The sequence below is a fragment of the Ammospiza nelsoni genome, chromosome 3, assembly GCF_027579445.1.
Source record: "Ammospiza nelsoni isolate bAmmNel1 chromosome 3, bAmmNel1.pri, whole genome shotgun sequence".
In the NCBI taxonomy this organism is placed as follows: Eukaryota; Metazoa; Chordata; class Aves; order Passeriformes; family Passerellidae; genus Ammospiza; species Ammospiza nelsoni.
In genome coordinates, this window is record NC_080635.1 from 89012526 (window position 1) to 89028928 (window position 16403).

Sequence of the window (16403 nt, forward strand, 5' to 3'; positions counted from 1 at the left end):
GCCGCGGGGCAGCCGATGCCTTGGCTCGGGTCGCCCCTGCCCCGAGGGCTCCCGCGGCTGCCGGCTGGGCCGGCGGGCAGGGCAGGGAAAAGCAGGGAAGGGAAAGGCAGGGCAGGATCGGCCGGGCCGGGCTGGGGCGGGGGGCCCGGCGCGGCCCGGGGAAGGCGCTGCCCTTCGCTCCGCGGCAGAGGGCCGGGCTTCCCCAGTTCAGACAAGTCCTCGCCCCGCTCCCGCGGCGGCGGGTTTGGTGCGACACCGTCCTGACATGTTGTAACTGGTTTCCACACCCACCGCGCCTGAGAGCGACGGGAAGTACCTGCGATGAGCGCTGCGCCGCCGTGACTCGCCGCCGCCGCGCTCGCAGTAGCCGGGTCGAGCCGCCCCGCCGCTCCGGAGGCGAGACCCCACGCGGGGCACCGGCGCAGTAAGTGGGTCTCCCCTCAGTCTCCCGCGGGAAGGGACGGGACAGGGGCAGGGCAGGGTAGTCCCCCGTCCCGCCAACATCCCGCTCGGCGCCGCGGGGCGTTCAAACGGGGGAGCGCGGGTCGCGGAGCGCGGGCGGCGGCGGCGGGGGCGGCCCGGGGAGCGCCTCCCGCCGCTCCCACGCCGCACTCTGCCGGGGCCGCCGTGCGCAGGCGGCCGGGCCGGGGGCGCCACACGTGCGGTGTCGGCCGGCGGAGCGCCCGCTGCCCTTGTTCAGCCTGGAAAGTTAAACTTTCTGGTTGGACTAGCGAAGTAACCCCCCGCAAAACGACCCGACAAACACACAAGAGAAAGAGAAAAGAAGGAAAGCAGCAGGAACGCTTGCGGTGTTGTTTTTCACTTGGATTTGATGGCCTTTCTATTCACAGAAAATGTAATTTCATTAATAATGAAATAATTGCCTGTCACTGCTTCATGTGAGGTAATTATTATTTATTCTTGATACAATTCTTTAATAGAAAGGTTGGTGGAAGGCAGGTGTCATAAAACGCCTGTTTGTTCTGTTAGAGGTTGGTCATGCCAGGCCCTTAAGCCGTGGGGAGGCTCCTTGGCCGAGCCGTGGGCCAGAGGTGGATGCCCTAAAATCCATAGCTGAGAGTATGCAACAGCTTGCAACAAGCTGTTCTCGAGGTGTAAATTTCCTGGCAAGGCTGAGACTTTATCCAGAAACTGTCAAAGTAATCACATTTCCATTGGAAAAGCGATAAGGACATCCTGAGGAAAGCATCATGGCCAGGCCCTTGCCAAGGACCGGCTGTACAAGCCTGGAGTTAGGGCTGCTCCCTAAAGTTGCTGAATAGGAAATTTTTCAAATCTTGTGAATGTTAGTATGGCAGGGAAGCTCCTTGTCTCTAGGTACTAATCTGAAACCCCTGTACAGTGTTGCATAATTTTCTTTAGTGGACATTTGCCATCTGCTGCATTTGTGAAGTCTGTGATATTCTCCAAATCTTTCTGTATAAAGGCATAGTTACTTCTTACTCATAGAAAAAGGCTTATTTTGCTACGTTCCTGGTAATGGCATTAGAAAGGTCTGAACATGTTAATAGAAGGACAAGATGATCACATCAATACAGGATTCAGCATTTGTGTTCTTCAGCAGAAGATCCAGTTGTAGCTCCAATTGAGTTTAAATTCAATTAAAGGCCATTAATAGCACTTATTAAGAAAGTTTTACGTGACTGATCCCTGTGTTCAGGTAGAGAAGATGGGCTGGGATTAGCTGGCCAGGTTGTTTCTCAGAGGATGAAGGACGACTTTCCGGTGCTGGTAAAATTTGTGATTGTGTGCATAAAGTGTGATAAAGATCTGTAAGCCTCAAGAAATGGGCCTCATTCTGCGCAACCTTGCTAATGTAATTGTTGACCTGAGGAGGACCTTTGAAGAATCAAGTTTATTATGCGGAAATCACAATACGTGGTTGAAGAAGACATCAAAAAGTTATTAAGAATTTTGTCCAAATCTCTGCTGTTTTATGCAGAAATATATGGTTTCACAGGTTCGGTTTCTGCACAGTAGCTCTTACCTTCTTAGGAGAAAAATACCTGTGCAAAGACATGCAGAGCTTTTGTCAAGTATACCTGAAGCCACTGTTTTAATTTAGGAGTTCTCTTTTGTTTCATATGAATGTATCTCATGCTGATGTCCTTAATTTCAAAAACCAGGATTAAAATTTTTCATTTGTCTCAAGTGTTCTGTGATTTATTTCCATGCTGGCAAATTTTACATTTACTTTCTTAAATTAATGTGCACTGCTTTAAGCTTGTTTTTTAAACACCACTTGTTAATCAAACATCAGCTTCAAAGATGTTCACTGTAAAATGACTGTTCTTGTTTGGAAGATGTTGCACCAGAAGTCTCACCTTTTCAAGGTTACTTATATTTATACCCTGCTTTCAGCATAAGTCTGAGCATAAGTTGCTCTATTTGACCTATTCCACACTTAAGTAATTCATTATGTTCAATGAAAAGTCAAGCAATATACTATACTATTGTGAAAAACAAATGAAAGAACCAAACCAAATAAAAGAAATGCATGTGAGGCAGAACACACAAGTAGTAATTTTTTACTTTTTATTTGTTCATAACACTCAATATTTGATATTGCACAATGTTACATATTAAGTATAGTCTCCTATTCCCTTAAGTTATTTTTAAAGGGCAGAATGAGAAGAAGAAAAAATAAATTCAGACAGGCTTTTGAAATAAACGCATCTTTCACAACTGTATATATGCAGTCAGTGGAAAAAATTCTGTTTTAGAGGTGTATCTGTTCCAAAGTAGTGAGAATTTTAGGAATATCTTTCACTTGCCTTTGTAAAGTCGTATTTATTCTTACATGTCGTAATAAGACTGACTTGTAAGACTGACTGTGTTACTGCAGTGACTAGAGAATGATTTGTCCTGGAGGGCCCTAAAAGAGGAGTGTGTTGGAATCTCAGTGAAGTCACCCGTATTACTGATCAGACTCTTGGGAACAACTCAGCTGAGTACCTGCATTTTGTACTCTAGGTTGTTCTTCATTCTGTGTCTAAAATGTCTTGAAAACCTGGTCCAGACGATTGGGCTGGTCCTGATGTGACTGTTTTATTTTTACAGTATGTTAAGAGTTTAATCTTTGGATCTGTCTTGCCTGTACTGTGTGCTTGGTTCTCTGTCACCTTCTGCCACAGGCTGTCTCTGCACCTGTGAGAAGGGAAATGGTATTGCTCCTGTTTGTAACATTTCATTTCTTCTTGGGAGAGCAGTGTAGAACGAAGCCCTGAGTAGCTGACAGAAGAATCCATGTAGTTCTTAGTTTGGGGGAGAGCAGTCAGATCCCTTTCGTCTTCTGCTTTCCAGTTCACCACAAAGAACTACTCTTGAAGCAGCAGGGAACACTCCTTTCCCCCAGGCTCGAAAGCAATCCTATCTGGGAAGATCTGCCCTGCTACTTGGCTGAGAGACAGGATTCAAATGGAATTATTCCATATGACATGCTGATGCCAGCTTCAGATCTGGATTTTTATTTCTTGGTCTTTTTTTTAACCTCAGACTTCCCAAGTTCCTTATAAATCTTGGTTTAATTGAACATTTAATTGGTATCTGAACTATCAGTAGATATGGAGATTTTTATTTTCATTCCTTTAGGTTAATATAGCTAATTTACATTTCCTTTTGGGAAGGTTTAAACTGTTCCCAACAGATAGTAGAAAGCAATTGCACTGTTTGCAAAAATATCTGGAAGGTCTTGATGGGAAGAGGGAATTAAGTTACATTTATATGCCAGTAAATGAAATCAGAACTCCATATGATTTTTTGCTATTATACTGCTATACTATTAATTAGGCTTGTAGGGAAACCCAGTGTTAACTTCCAAGCTATCAAGCTTTTTCTAACTATTCTGCCTTTGTTGGATGTTCTTCCTACTTCTGCAGTCTTTCTCTTAAGCTTCATGCCCTAGCCCTGGAAGATCTGCTACCTTCTTTCTGTTTTACATGGCTATGCTGGTGCTGCTGCCCTGAAACACCTTCCCCCCTTTTTTTGGTGAGTTACTGAGGGTTGCAGAAATATGAAGGAAAAAACATTGTGTATTTGTTCTCTCTCTTTCTTAAATCTCCAATGTGCAGCACAAAGCAACCCTCTCAGAACTTGCTAAATGAAATCAAGTGTAAGAATGAATTTATAAAACATCAGCAGTAAACAACTTGTTATTAATGTTTTGAAAAAAAAAAAAAGATTAAAGCAGCCGCTCCTTTTGGCAGAAGGAATGAGCAGGGTGGAAACTAGACATCAAATTGCTGATTCAGAGTTTGATCCCATATGTGGGAGGATAAATCTTTCTGGAGTTCCTCATAACTCACTGAAATGAGCTAGGCTGGTCCTGCTTGGGAGCAACAAATGGATTAGATCAGCATGGGAGAACAGATAGATAAGGAGAAGTACCTAAATGACTGTGGTTTCAAAGAAGCCAAAGAAAAGAAATGCATTGCAGATTCAGTAATGTATGAAAAAGTAGGAAATTTAATTGGTTTCTGAGGTGTTTCTTTGGACAGTACTCTGTCAGTTGTTGCAAAGGTCGAAACACAACCTATGACAATGTATTGGAACATGCATTGGGTATGTATTAGTGTTACTGGTATGGATGTTTGGTGTGCTGTGAGTTCTGACATAGCTTGTAATACCAACTTCCCAAAATCACTGAATTATGTGTTTAGTTTACTTTATGCAAAAGCTCTTTACCTATCTCTCTAGTATAGTATTATCTGTCTATTTAATATTTATCTATCTCTTTAATATTTAATTTTTGGCAATAGCAGTCCCTGAGCCTTTTCAAAATATTTTTAACATCTTGGAAAATGCTGGAAAAACTTGGAGCAACTTTACCAGAAGAGTGTTTTAGTTTATAACTGTGTGTGTGTCATAGTTATCTAGAAATATTTTCATTGTTTTCTTACTTATTTTCTCTTTGCAGATACATTTCATCTGCTCATGAATGGACTCTTAAAAGACTTTATACAAAATACATGTGAAAATGGAAACTTCATCTTTGCTGTCCTCTTTACATGATGAATGCAGATCAGACAACTATATTGAACCTCATTACAAGGAATGGTACCGAATAGCTATTGATGCTCTGATTGAAGGAGGTTTAGAAGCCTACAAAGAATTTCTTTCCAAAGAGAGATGCTCAGAGTTCTTAGCAGATGAGGAAATTGATTATATTTTGAACAATGTTCACAAACTTCCCCAAAACACAGTTTATTCCTCTAACCATGCCATTGATGACACCTCTTCCTCGGGAACCTACTGGCCCATTGAATCCGATGTGGAAGCTCCAAATCTTGACTTAGGTTGGCCCTATCTGATGCCTGGAATTTCTGGTGGCACAAATATTGATCTGCTTTTTCATCCACCACGAGCACAGCCTTACACCATAAAGGAAACTGTTCGGAAGATGATACGAGATGCAAGAAAGGTAAACATGAAAAATAATATTGGGAAAAAAATGACAATAATAATAATCTAGTTGGTATTTTATTACAAGGTTGTTTTTTTTAAATTTTTTTTCCTGGCAGGAAAAAATTATCTGGTTGCTCACAATTCAGTAGGAAAGGTTTTCCCAGACTGAGATTAGTCCTTTGGTGTCACATGCACCAGATGTTATTCACCTGAATTCAGAGGGATCAAGGGTTAATTGGAGGGATTAATAAATAGTACCATTATAATGAATAATTACTATTTCACTGTGATACTGACCAGTGCATGAGAAGTTTTCATGAGAAGATAATCAGCACGCCTTATCTTTGACCTCAGTTGAATATACATTGATACAATTCTGTATAACTTCAGGATTTATACTGATGTTTCTGTCTCGCATCAGAGGGAACGTGCCTCATTTGGCATGGCAGACAGTTATAAGAAAACAACACCTCAGTGTTCATCCAACTCACGTACCTTGGGAGTCTGGTTTTCTGATTTTGGCATGTCCTTGCAGAAATCAAACTCAGAGTGAAAAAAACAAACTAGACTAAGCAACAAGGAAATAGACCTTACTTGTGTATCTTGCCTTCATTCTGATTAATGGCTAGAAAATTTGGACGTTTTTCCAAATGTACCTGTCTCCACTTAGGAGCCCTTATATCTTGAGCTTCCTACAGCACACCTGGCTTACACCTTAGTGACAGAATGTTGTATGTACAAACCACTTTTGCTATCAGTGCATCAGCTTAAAACTTTTAAGTCTTAAATTTTTAAAACAATGTCAGTTAAAAAAAATCAGAAAAAGTATTAGCCTGCAGATCTGTTTGACACAGGTTCATAATACCTCTTTAAAAGGTATGACAACGTTTCAGAAGTATTTCTGGCAAGTATGTCACACTCAAATTTTCCCCTTGAAATACAGTTGTGTCTTGCATGACTCTACGAGCTTTAAAATGGTAGAATGGGCTCTATCTCAAAAACATCTGTAAACACTTCAGTGGCTGAAATATGTGTGTAAATGTGTGCTATAGAAACAGACTGAACAGGGCAGGGAAGGACTGTGTCTTTTTACAATGTCTCTGCTATATTTAGATAAAGCATATAATTTGTTGCCATAATAGAGTTTTGACTAGGTCTTTTATCCTACAGTTTGTAATTTAGAATGACTATACTCAAGGAAGAGTTCATTATTTCTCTCCCTCTTTATCCCTTTCTGAGTGAGATTGGATGTTTTCTGTTCTGGCATGTAGTGAGACCTGACTGTAAACTGCCCAAAATACTCTTTTCTCCTGACCTACCAATGTATCCACTGTAAGCGAAACAACTAAAACACTCAACTCTGTTGAGAAGACTAGTTCAGTTTTGCTTCAAGGTCTTGAAATGCCATGAAGTTAGGCCATTCCCCCTTAGTTGCTCCTTTAATGCCACTGTAGAAAAAATTTAGGTGTGCTTCTTGCTTTGCTTTGGACGGAGATTGAATACATAGTACGTTGCTCCCTGGTGTGCTTATGTTGCTTCCACTTTCTAAAGAGGATGTTTTATGTGTGTCACTGTCAAATCTGACAGCTGAAAGGTTTGTTTAGTTGATCAGCACAACCTCAACATCAACAACCACAACACTTTTGATACAGTGATATACATTGGTTGCTTCAGGGACCAGCAATTAAATCTAAGAGACATAGTGTTGTTCAGCCTCTTTTGTCTGCACATGAATAGAAAAGTTTAAAATATTTTTAAGTAAGGTAAAGTATTTAAATCATGCTTACAGTAGGTAATCCCTTTGTAAACAGCCTAGTGCACTTCTCCTAAGCCACTTAAAAATGTAGTTATATTAAACATTAAAATATTCTTTGTTATGTAGTAGTGGAGATGTGTAGTCTTGAGACTATTCAAAAGCAATAGGATAATGCTGCACATGAAAAAGAGAAACCTGTAAAGAATAAATCAGAAAATCATATTCAGCCAACGCAGCTCTAAGCAAAATCTGTGGGAATTTCAGCAGACTTCTGTGTGAAAATAAACAGGCTGTTGGAGGTGGGCATGTTCATACCACTTAAATTCGAGCACCAAGCCTGAGTGTCTGAGTTCAGGCATTGATTTCCCTGGGCTACCCTGACAGCTCAGTGTGGTAGCAAACCAGCTCCTACAAGGGCAAGGAAGAGAATATTTCTGCACTGATTCACTCCATGAAGGAACCCATTTGATGTGTATTTATATGTATAAACTATCCCAAAAATTCATGAAGGAGACTGAGCCACTTGAAACCTAGATGCTTTTGAATATTGGGATATATATAAGGATAAGATGACACTATTAGTGGACTTATTCTTGACCTCTTTCATGCTTGATGCATCACAGTGTCCCTCCTTAAAATGATTATTATGTATGTTAATTCTGACCTTAAGATGATGTTGTAAACAACATTAAGCAACTTGCTTGCTGACTGATTTTTTCCTGACTAAAGAAAATCATTTGTAAGCCCATGCTACACTAGAATAAAACCAGTGACTATAGAGAAATGTTGTAATAAAGTCTTGTCACGTATTTTTGAATACTCAAGCAGCATAAAAATTATAGACATCACCTTCATTGTAAAATACAGATGATATAATAGTGGAATTCTTACAGAAAAGGATCAATACTGTTAAATCCTAGAAAAATGAGCTAACCATTTGAATAGATGAATCCATGCCTATGATATATGTTTCTGAAGGTTTGTTAGAGCAGGGAAACTGTATTGTACACAGCATGGCATTACATTGTCCCCCATATACTCTAGCACTTCTGTGGGATAGATGTGATGTTAGCAGAGTGCCTTAGGTAAAACCAAGATGTCAACAAGATGGGCTTACAGCTGGTGTAACTAGACCTCATCTCTAAATGATACAGCCTGCCAGCCACCCTCCTCTGTCAACATAACCTGTGTTCACACAAGGAAGCTGTGTGGCGTGACTGTGTCAACTGGGGAGACACGAGCCTTTTTCACATGTTGATATAACCATGTGAGGAAAAAGCAGTGCAAGGTCTGTCTGACCTTAATGATGGAGACTTTTGTAAACAAGCTGGTAGCCTTATTTCTCTTTCGTTTTGGAGGCTTCTGCCTTTAATCATTGGCAGGTTTCCGGCTTCTCTGAGGCTTGAGGTGCTCCTGCAGCCTGACTCATCACGGCTGGGCTGTCTGAACAGCAACTGATAATGTTTAGCAGTTTTTACTGAGAAGAGTATTCATCTGGGAAATGATATCAAGATTATTACTCATCTGTGTCAGGTTATAGTGGGTTGATGCTGGTTAACATGAAACTTCCTTCTTTTAGTACACTGTAACACTGAGACTTCAATAATGAAGTGTCCATTCTCTCCCTCTGTGACTTTTCCTAAGTTTGAGTTGCCTCAAAACCACCAGTTATGAGATTGTGCACGTGTGCAAGAAATCTCTTGTACTGTTTTCTCAGGTGTGATTGACAGGGTGAGGCCACAGGGAAAGGACAGGACAGGGCACCAAAGGGACCTTCTGGAAGTGTGTTTTTCTCTTTTACAGCAACTAAATTTCTCTGTCGACCATGGAGATGTTCCTACACAGTTTTAGAGAGAAGGCGCAGTTCAGACTCATATCCAAATAAGGATCTGCTCTTCCTGGAAAGAATTAAAACCTATTTTTTAAAGAACCATGTTGCTAAGACAACCCAAGGGTTACTGGTTTGTATCACACGCCAGAAAACACTTAAAGACTTTCTGACGTACTTTTGGGATTTATGGTGGAATGTATGAGATAGCACATTATTCAAAAAATATGCAATACTTTTCACTGATTTTATTTTATTCAGATATACTAGCAGTCATAAGCCTGGGTTCATGAAGTCAGTGATATTTGTAAGAATTTTTTAAAAATATAATTGCTTAGAAGCTTAAATAAAAATTAGAATGGTTAGCGTATTCTAATTTTAGAAGATAAAAAAAGCAGTTGTTTTTGCTGAAATACTCATGATTGAGGCTTTTAATGAGACAAGTTGCAAAACTTGGACCTTTGCGAAAGAATTACGTTGTACACTGTGAATCAGTGTAACTTGTTACTAATCTTGCTGGACACACTGTAGGTAAGCACTTGGTCAAAAAGGTGTTCCTTTGTATTCTTGTGAGAGAGAGTTATGTACAAAATGTAATGCCTGCATTGTTTTATATAGCAGTGGACGTCGTCAAATAAAAAACAATTGATTCATTTTACAACTATATAAAAAGGAAAATATTTTCTTTTAGTTTTGTGGGGTGTTTTTATTTTGTTGTGTATTATTTCAAGCAAGAGTGAAAAGTTTGTGTTACAGAAAAAAATTATTCACTATTAATTGGTTATTACTTGGTATTGATTATTATTAATTTTTGTTCATTCTTCACTATTATGTACTGTTAATATCATTTGGTCATGTGTATAATACAGTAATAATAGTCTAGTACTGGCTGCAGTCTAGTATGGAAGAAAATCAAATTCTTACATGCAAATTTGAAGAGTAATGTTTCTGTACAGGAGAAAACTTGTAGAATATGGATGTGTTGAGCAATCTTTAATTTCTCTTTCACCAGTACTCTTTGCCAACTGTTTTAAATATAATTTGGACACAGACTGGAACAATGATAATGAATAGTGCTTGTGGCAGTGCTCGTCTTAGCTCACTAATTGCATCAGTTCAAACAGATGAGAGAGGGGCTGCACCTTTTGGATGTAAAAACCAGAGTAATCTGCTGAATTCAGGGAGAAAGAATAGGTAAATACAGTAGTTGCCCCACTCAGACATTTTCTCTATTATCTTTAAAGTGTTAGATAATCAGTGGATATCATTTTTTAAGATGAGAGTAACGCATAGAAATACTCAGTTTCTGGCTGAAAACATATAAGGCAGCATTTTCCCTTCCAAGATATTTTGCCCCATAAGGATTTCAGCAGGTGCCTTTTGGTTCAGCTGCTCTGCTGAAGGGTGAATTCATCATTAACTTCCTCTCAAAGTCTGTTAAAAGACTTCCTGATGGTTGAAAACCAGCATGGCAGTCATGTGTATGGTTTCCAGGTGAAACATAGTTTATCGTTTGTGATAGATTTATTTCAGGAAGTGAGCTCCTGTCCCATTTTTTCTGATTGCGCAGCGTGCATGCCATGTGTTGGAAGAGGACTCTTCTTGCTCTCGTTGCTACTGTGTGACCCAGTATCATTTTTTTGTCATCAGAAAGTAGTGCTGCTCACAACAAATAATTATTTCAGGCATTTTCTCCACTTGGATTTGCCTTAGCAGTCTTCACACTGTTTTACCCATCTGTCCCCTTCTCTCCCTGCTGTCCTGCTCCCCCCACGTAAGGGAGTCCCAGAGCAGTCACAGCAGTGCCCTCAGTGCAGGCAGAGAGGCCTGCCATCAATGGGACACATCTGCAAGCAGTTTTATAGTCTGGAAAACCTGGGACTTTTGTGAAATCCAATTCTTACATGCTGTAAGCATGAAACACACAATTTTTCCTGGTAGTGCTCCTGTTACATGGGGAGGATACAAAAGTGATGGGCAAGCAGAGTGCAGAGCCCAGAGAGTGGGCATCTTTGAGAACATAATTTTTAATTAGTTGTGGTAGTTTTGTATTCACAGGTTTCTGTCTTTGCAAGACTTTTGACATCTTCAATACTCGTATTAAAAGATGTAATTAAATAATTTATAGGTATTGCCATTTTTATGTCAGAACTGTGCTAATGTGTTATCAAAATACCACACCTCCGTCATGAATTTAAAAATAGAATAAGGAAGATTAAAGACCAGATATTGCAGGCAGCTGTATTTCTTTATTAATGTCTGTCTCATTCACATACATTTGAGAACTAAGCATACACATATGCTTTGTAGCAATTCCTTTCATGAAAACATTTTCTCTCATTGACATAAATCTCTGTCAGTCAAAACAAAAGTGCCATTAAGAAGTCATTTACGCTTTTTGCACATTCAGTAGATTAAAGTGTTCTTTATCATATTTAACCATAACTTTGTACTACATTATGCTGAAGCAGTTACAGATCAAAATATGCTATAAATACATAACTGTTGATTTAAAATAATTTTGCCCAGGCGGAATGCTTCTTTCAGTGCTCAGACTAGTGTACTGGGGTTTTGTCCCTCTCCTTTTCTTGCTTGTCCAAAAAATACTGGTAATGTTGAAGTGCTACTTTTGTTCATCTGAATTCCTCTCCCGGAGAGATCTCAATTTTTCTGGTTTTTTTTTTTCCCCAACCAGGAAGCAATCTTGCCTGAAGAACTATAGCTCTAATCACATTCATAAATCCGTAAGCCTTTTTTCATCTTTTGCAGTTTTGCAAGAGCTTTTGAACTCATGATAGCTTTTCAGCACAGCCAATGATTCTCTGAGGGGGACACATTTAGGGTCATTTTGAACATTGAATTTATTATATATCAGAATTTGGAAACTAAAATATTTTATTATCTGTGGTAGAATTTTAAATGAGCTTAGCTTTGTGTGCAGATACCTGCAGTACTGAAGCAGTATTTGTGTAACACAGTGTGATAGAATGTACTTAGAAAGCTGAAAAGTGCTGACAAAACAACAAAATTTCCCATTCTTCTGTTTGGAAGGAGTAGGATTGCATGCCAGTGAGTTACATGTATTGTTTCCTTATATATCAGATCTGAGTAGAAGTATCTACTTCACTTGTGACTATTTCAGAGCAACTTGTTTAATGCTGCCTTATTTTCCTTGAGGAGTATTGCAAGTATTCCAGCCCAGATGACAGAGGAGTCAAAGTACACTCTATTATTTACCTCTCTAAAAGTAGTGCAGACCTTGCCCTAGATAGCTGTGTAGTCATGCCATCCATTTTAGCCTGTTGATAAAGTATCTATATCCATCTTCTATATCTGTAACCATTTTCTAATAAGGATACAATAAAATTGCAAGAGAAGCTAAAGTCCACATTGTGAGAAATGCTGTCAACACGCCTGAGACCTCAGATAGCTTTTGCTCTGTAAAACCCTACTGTAATTTACCTTTGGGAGGAAGGAAACATTGGCATCACAGCCATAACAGGGTGTAACTGGGGCTGAGCCTGCCACTTTACTGTAGGATCTGCAGACATCCATAAAATGACTCACCTCAATAGAGCTGTTCAAAATAAATACTTGCAATATCTGACCATTGCTTGCTTGATCAACAGTTAATAATTTTTCAGTATACAATCCACTGATCAGTAAGTCAGCTGAATTTATAGTAGTGTTATTTGCATGATAAATACAGAATTATAAGCAATTAAATGATCTGTCTCTGCTTTCCTTGCCCTTGTTTGCCATCTTTTCCCATATCTTAGGTGTTTGTTTTCTGAAGCACTGAACATTGCTGTGTTTCACTGTGTGTCTGTATATTGTACACATTTCTGCTGTTGTAGTCACCCTGATTAGTGCCAGCCAGTACAGACATACCACTACTACAATATAAACAGTAGATTTAGAATTTGTATGCTCCTTTATCCTGAGCCAGCAAAGAGCATAACCAAAGTGTGTGTGGTTCTGTAAATGAGACTACTGAGACACACTGAGCATTAAATGAATATAAATCACTTTTTTTTTTAGAGATACAGTTATAAACCAAAAATGTGAGAATATTATACATTAGCAAACAGTACTCAAAGCAAGTAGGAGCCTTTTTTAAATTTTCTGACCTCTTTGGTTTTAGTTTCTGATAAAAATTACAGTTGTGCATTTGTAATTATGCAGACTGATTTCTAATGAACATCAGTACTTCCCTGATAAAAGTTGCAAACTGCAGCTGTGTAATGCTTACTTTTCAAAAATATTTGTAAAAGCATGAAGCATTTCCTAGCTTCAGATAAGAAGGGTGTGACGTATGGAGGGTGTTCTTGTACCTTATCTAGGAGCAGGTTATCTTAACCAGTTCTGTCTCTTGGTCTGGAGTGCTTGTGCTGCCTGCCCAGAAGATCTGTGGTGTGAGGGAACAGAACAGATTCCTCAAAACCAGGGTCCATGGTGACCCCTGCTTTCCCCAGCAAGGAGTGTGGGCATGTAGCTGCCTTCAGAAAGCTTCTTGGTATGTCTTTTATCCAGGGATTTTTGCTAGCTGCAGCACCAGATCTCCTCAGGCCTTTTCCCTTCTGCCAGTGATCCTGCTGTCAGAGACGAGGCTGAGTGATAGGATAATATGAGAAGTTATGTGCTGTATCTCTTAGAGATGAAAAGAAAACTTTGAGATCTGCATCATTCACTGGCAATCAGGCTTGAACAGTAGCACAGGATTGTGTGTTCAGGTAGCCAAATAGGTGTGCCTTCAGTTCAAACAGCAGATACAACATCTCAGCCTATTTTCCTGCTGTTTCCTGGAGCTGCAGTCACCCTTTCCTAGGAAGGCTGCACTTCAGCTCAGTAAATTGCCTTTATGGTTTAAGCACTAGGTGAAGCACTAAAACATCACCTTTGAATTCAGGTGAATCTGAGTGGCATCAGTCCACAGAAGGCATTTTAGTTGGTGTTTTTCTTTAGGCTTTTGATGCTTGATAAGGAAGAAATAATATGGAGGATGAGATGAAATAACCAACACAGAAGAAAATTATGATTCCCAGTGGGACCTTTCTCAAGAAATGCCCCTAAAGGACTGAGCTCTCCTTAAGCTGTGCAGAACTCCCTGTTAGTGAGCTGTGCCCTCTGATTAGAGACATCAGAGACAGCAAACAGAAGTTGCAGTGTCAGGCCAGCAACACTGATTTGTTTCAAATGCCAGAGAGATGCTGCTTGTCAAAGCAACTAGGTCTCCATCCAGCATGACAGAGCACAGTAATATCTGAAGCTGTCTGCTGTTCTGATAATTTCCTGTCACTGATTAATAATGGATTAGCACAGGCATGCAATAATTGCCTGAAAAGTCACTCTTAAGGGCGTGTTTTTGTTTTTTTTAAATAACAGACAGGCCTATGTGGCTGCAGAGAATGTGTTTGATAGAGATCAGTAGCCTTTGTTTGCTGAGGATGGGCCTAAAAATACAGCCATTTACAAGTGTAACTTTTACAGCAGTATGTACTCTAACAAGTCTACAGAAAGTTGTTTTAAAACATAACAAAAACTATGTTATTTTGCCTAAAGGATATACTTTTGAAATGAGAAGACTAAGCATAGATATGAAACCAGGAACTATGACTGGTTCTTCTATTGGTTTATTTATTTGCTATCACCCTATTTCATGTTTTAGCATAACATGAGCACCAGTAATATCACTGTATTTTATAATGGATTTTATGATGCACAAAAGTATTGCAGTAATATCATCTATTCTGCTAATGAATTCTAGATTAATGAATATTTGTAAGCCACTTGTGCCAGAAATCTCGTTAGTCAGAGGATTTGATTTCTTATGCATAAGTTTTATGATGAAAGTTCAGTCCAGATCTGAAATGCCATATGATATTGCAATCACACATTGCAGGATTTCTGTCCCAAGTAAAGGCCCTGTTTTTCATCTTGAAGTTAGAAGAGTTAAACAGTGTCTTTGCAATGAGTTCTTGAGATCTCAGGGAGCTCTTTCTGTGTGCGTGCCAGAGCCTTTCAAAGCCAGAGCTCCAGGTGCTTTTTGGAGAAAGGAGAGCAAAGGAAGGAAAAGATGTGCTGTTCTTGGGTGTTGGGTGAGAGGCATGTCAGAGGAGCAGAGATCTGCCAGTCCTTCCAGTTGATTCTTTTTAGAAATCAGTGCAGCAACTAAACACTGTTTCACCTTTCTGAGGGACCATAACACTCTGGAGCCTGCAGCCAGGGTGAAAATGCTGGCAGCTTGAGGTTACTGGAGTCTTGGAGCATCACGTGGAAGGGGACAGCTTAAGACACACACAGATGGACCAATGTTTGAATCAGCTGGGCTCCACTCTGTGGTGGTGAGCATTGATCAGAAGTAATTCCTGAGAATCTGTATCAAAGGGGTGGGAGCAAGGCACAAAAGTTGTGCATACTGAAGTAAATGTATGAAGTATATGTATATATATTGATTATACTTACATACCTGACAGGAAACCATCCTACATACATTTTTGGTCATAGTTTCTCTTTCCTTTCCCTCCCTCTTTGCCCCCCTCTCCAGCTCTGTCCCTTGGACAGCCTTTCACTGTGCACCTCTGACGGAGGTGAACATTTGCTGCCTGCTTGAGACCCTTGTGGCATCTTTCTGGAAAGCAATTCCAGGTGGGACATCTGGAAATAATATCTCCCTCTTAGGTCAGTAAAGAAATGTGGCTGCCCTGGAGGGTGCCAGTCACCATACCTGGAGACAGTCTGGTGTTTCTGTCTGCTCCCCATCCTCTGTCACTACCAGTAAGAACTTGTGAAGCACCAACATGGTGTTAGAAACACAGCAATGCTTTTGAATTGCTTGTCTCATCAATTTTATTGCCAGGTTTCTGATTTTTATTTTAAATTGCATCTCTGATACTAAGTAATAGGAAGGTATATTTTTTGAACAGAACTACCTTACTGATGTTTTCGGCAAAAATTACAAAGTTTAGAGGTTGAACAATTTTGTATCAGAAATTACAGTAGGCTACTTAATTATAACCATGACTTGTATACACAATTGATTTTCATCTTCTTTTATCAAACAGTACATCTAATAAAATTTGACAAGAATTTTTTGGGGGAATATTTAGTAAAGGGCAGACCGACAAGAAATAATATCTGCTCAACGAAGACACTTTTTTTTTTCTTCAAGCAAAATTAGGTCTGTAATTCTGGGAGGATTTAAATACTGTAATTTGTGAACATGAGAGGTTCTATTAATTTGACATGCATATGTTTGCAGGATTGATGCCTAAGGATATGGCCATATATCATTAAGGATCTGATTTTGAAGGTTAAATTATTTCTTTCTCTTAAATCATGCCACAGTACATTTGTAGTCCAAAATGAGCTACATCTTCAGGTGATTGCTTCCAC

The 16403-nt window shown here is 39.7% G+C and overlaps 1 protein-coding gene across 1 annotated transcript in view; it reads left to right on the plus strand.

Annotated features, from left to right (window-relative positions):
• The first annotated feature begins 301 nt into the window (after positions 1-301).
• FAM83B (family with sequence similarity 83 member B) overlaps positions 302-16403 on the plus strand; it is a 49930-nt gene continuing 33828 nt past the window's right edge. Inside the window, exons 1-2 of the mRNA XM_059469229.1 lie at positions 302-424; positions 4937-5440. Of these exons, the coding sequence (XP_059325212.1) occupies positions 4997-5440 (444 nt within the window). The 5' untranslated portion in view covers positions 302-424; positions 4937-4996. The remainder of the gene's footprint in view (positions 425-4936; positions 5441-16403) is intronic.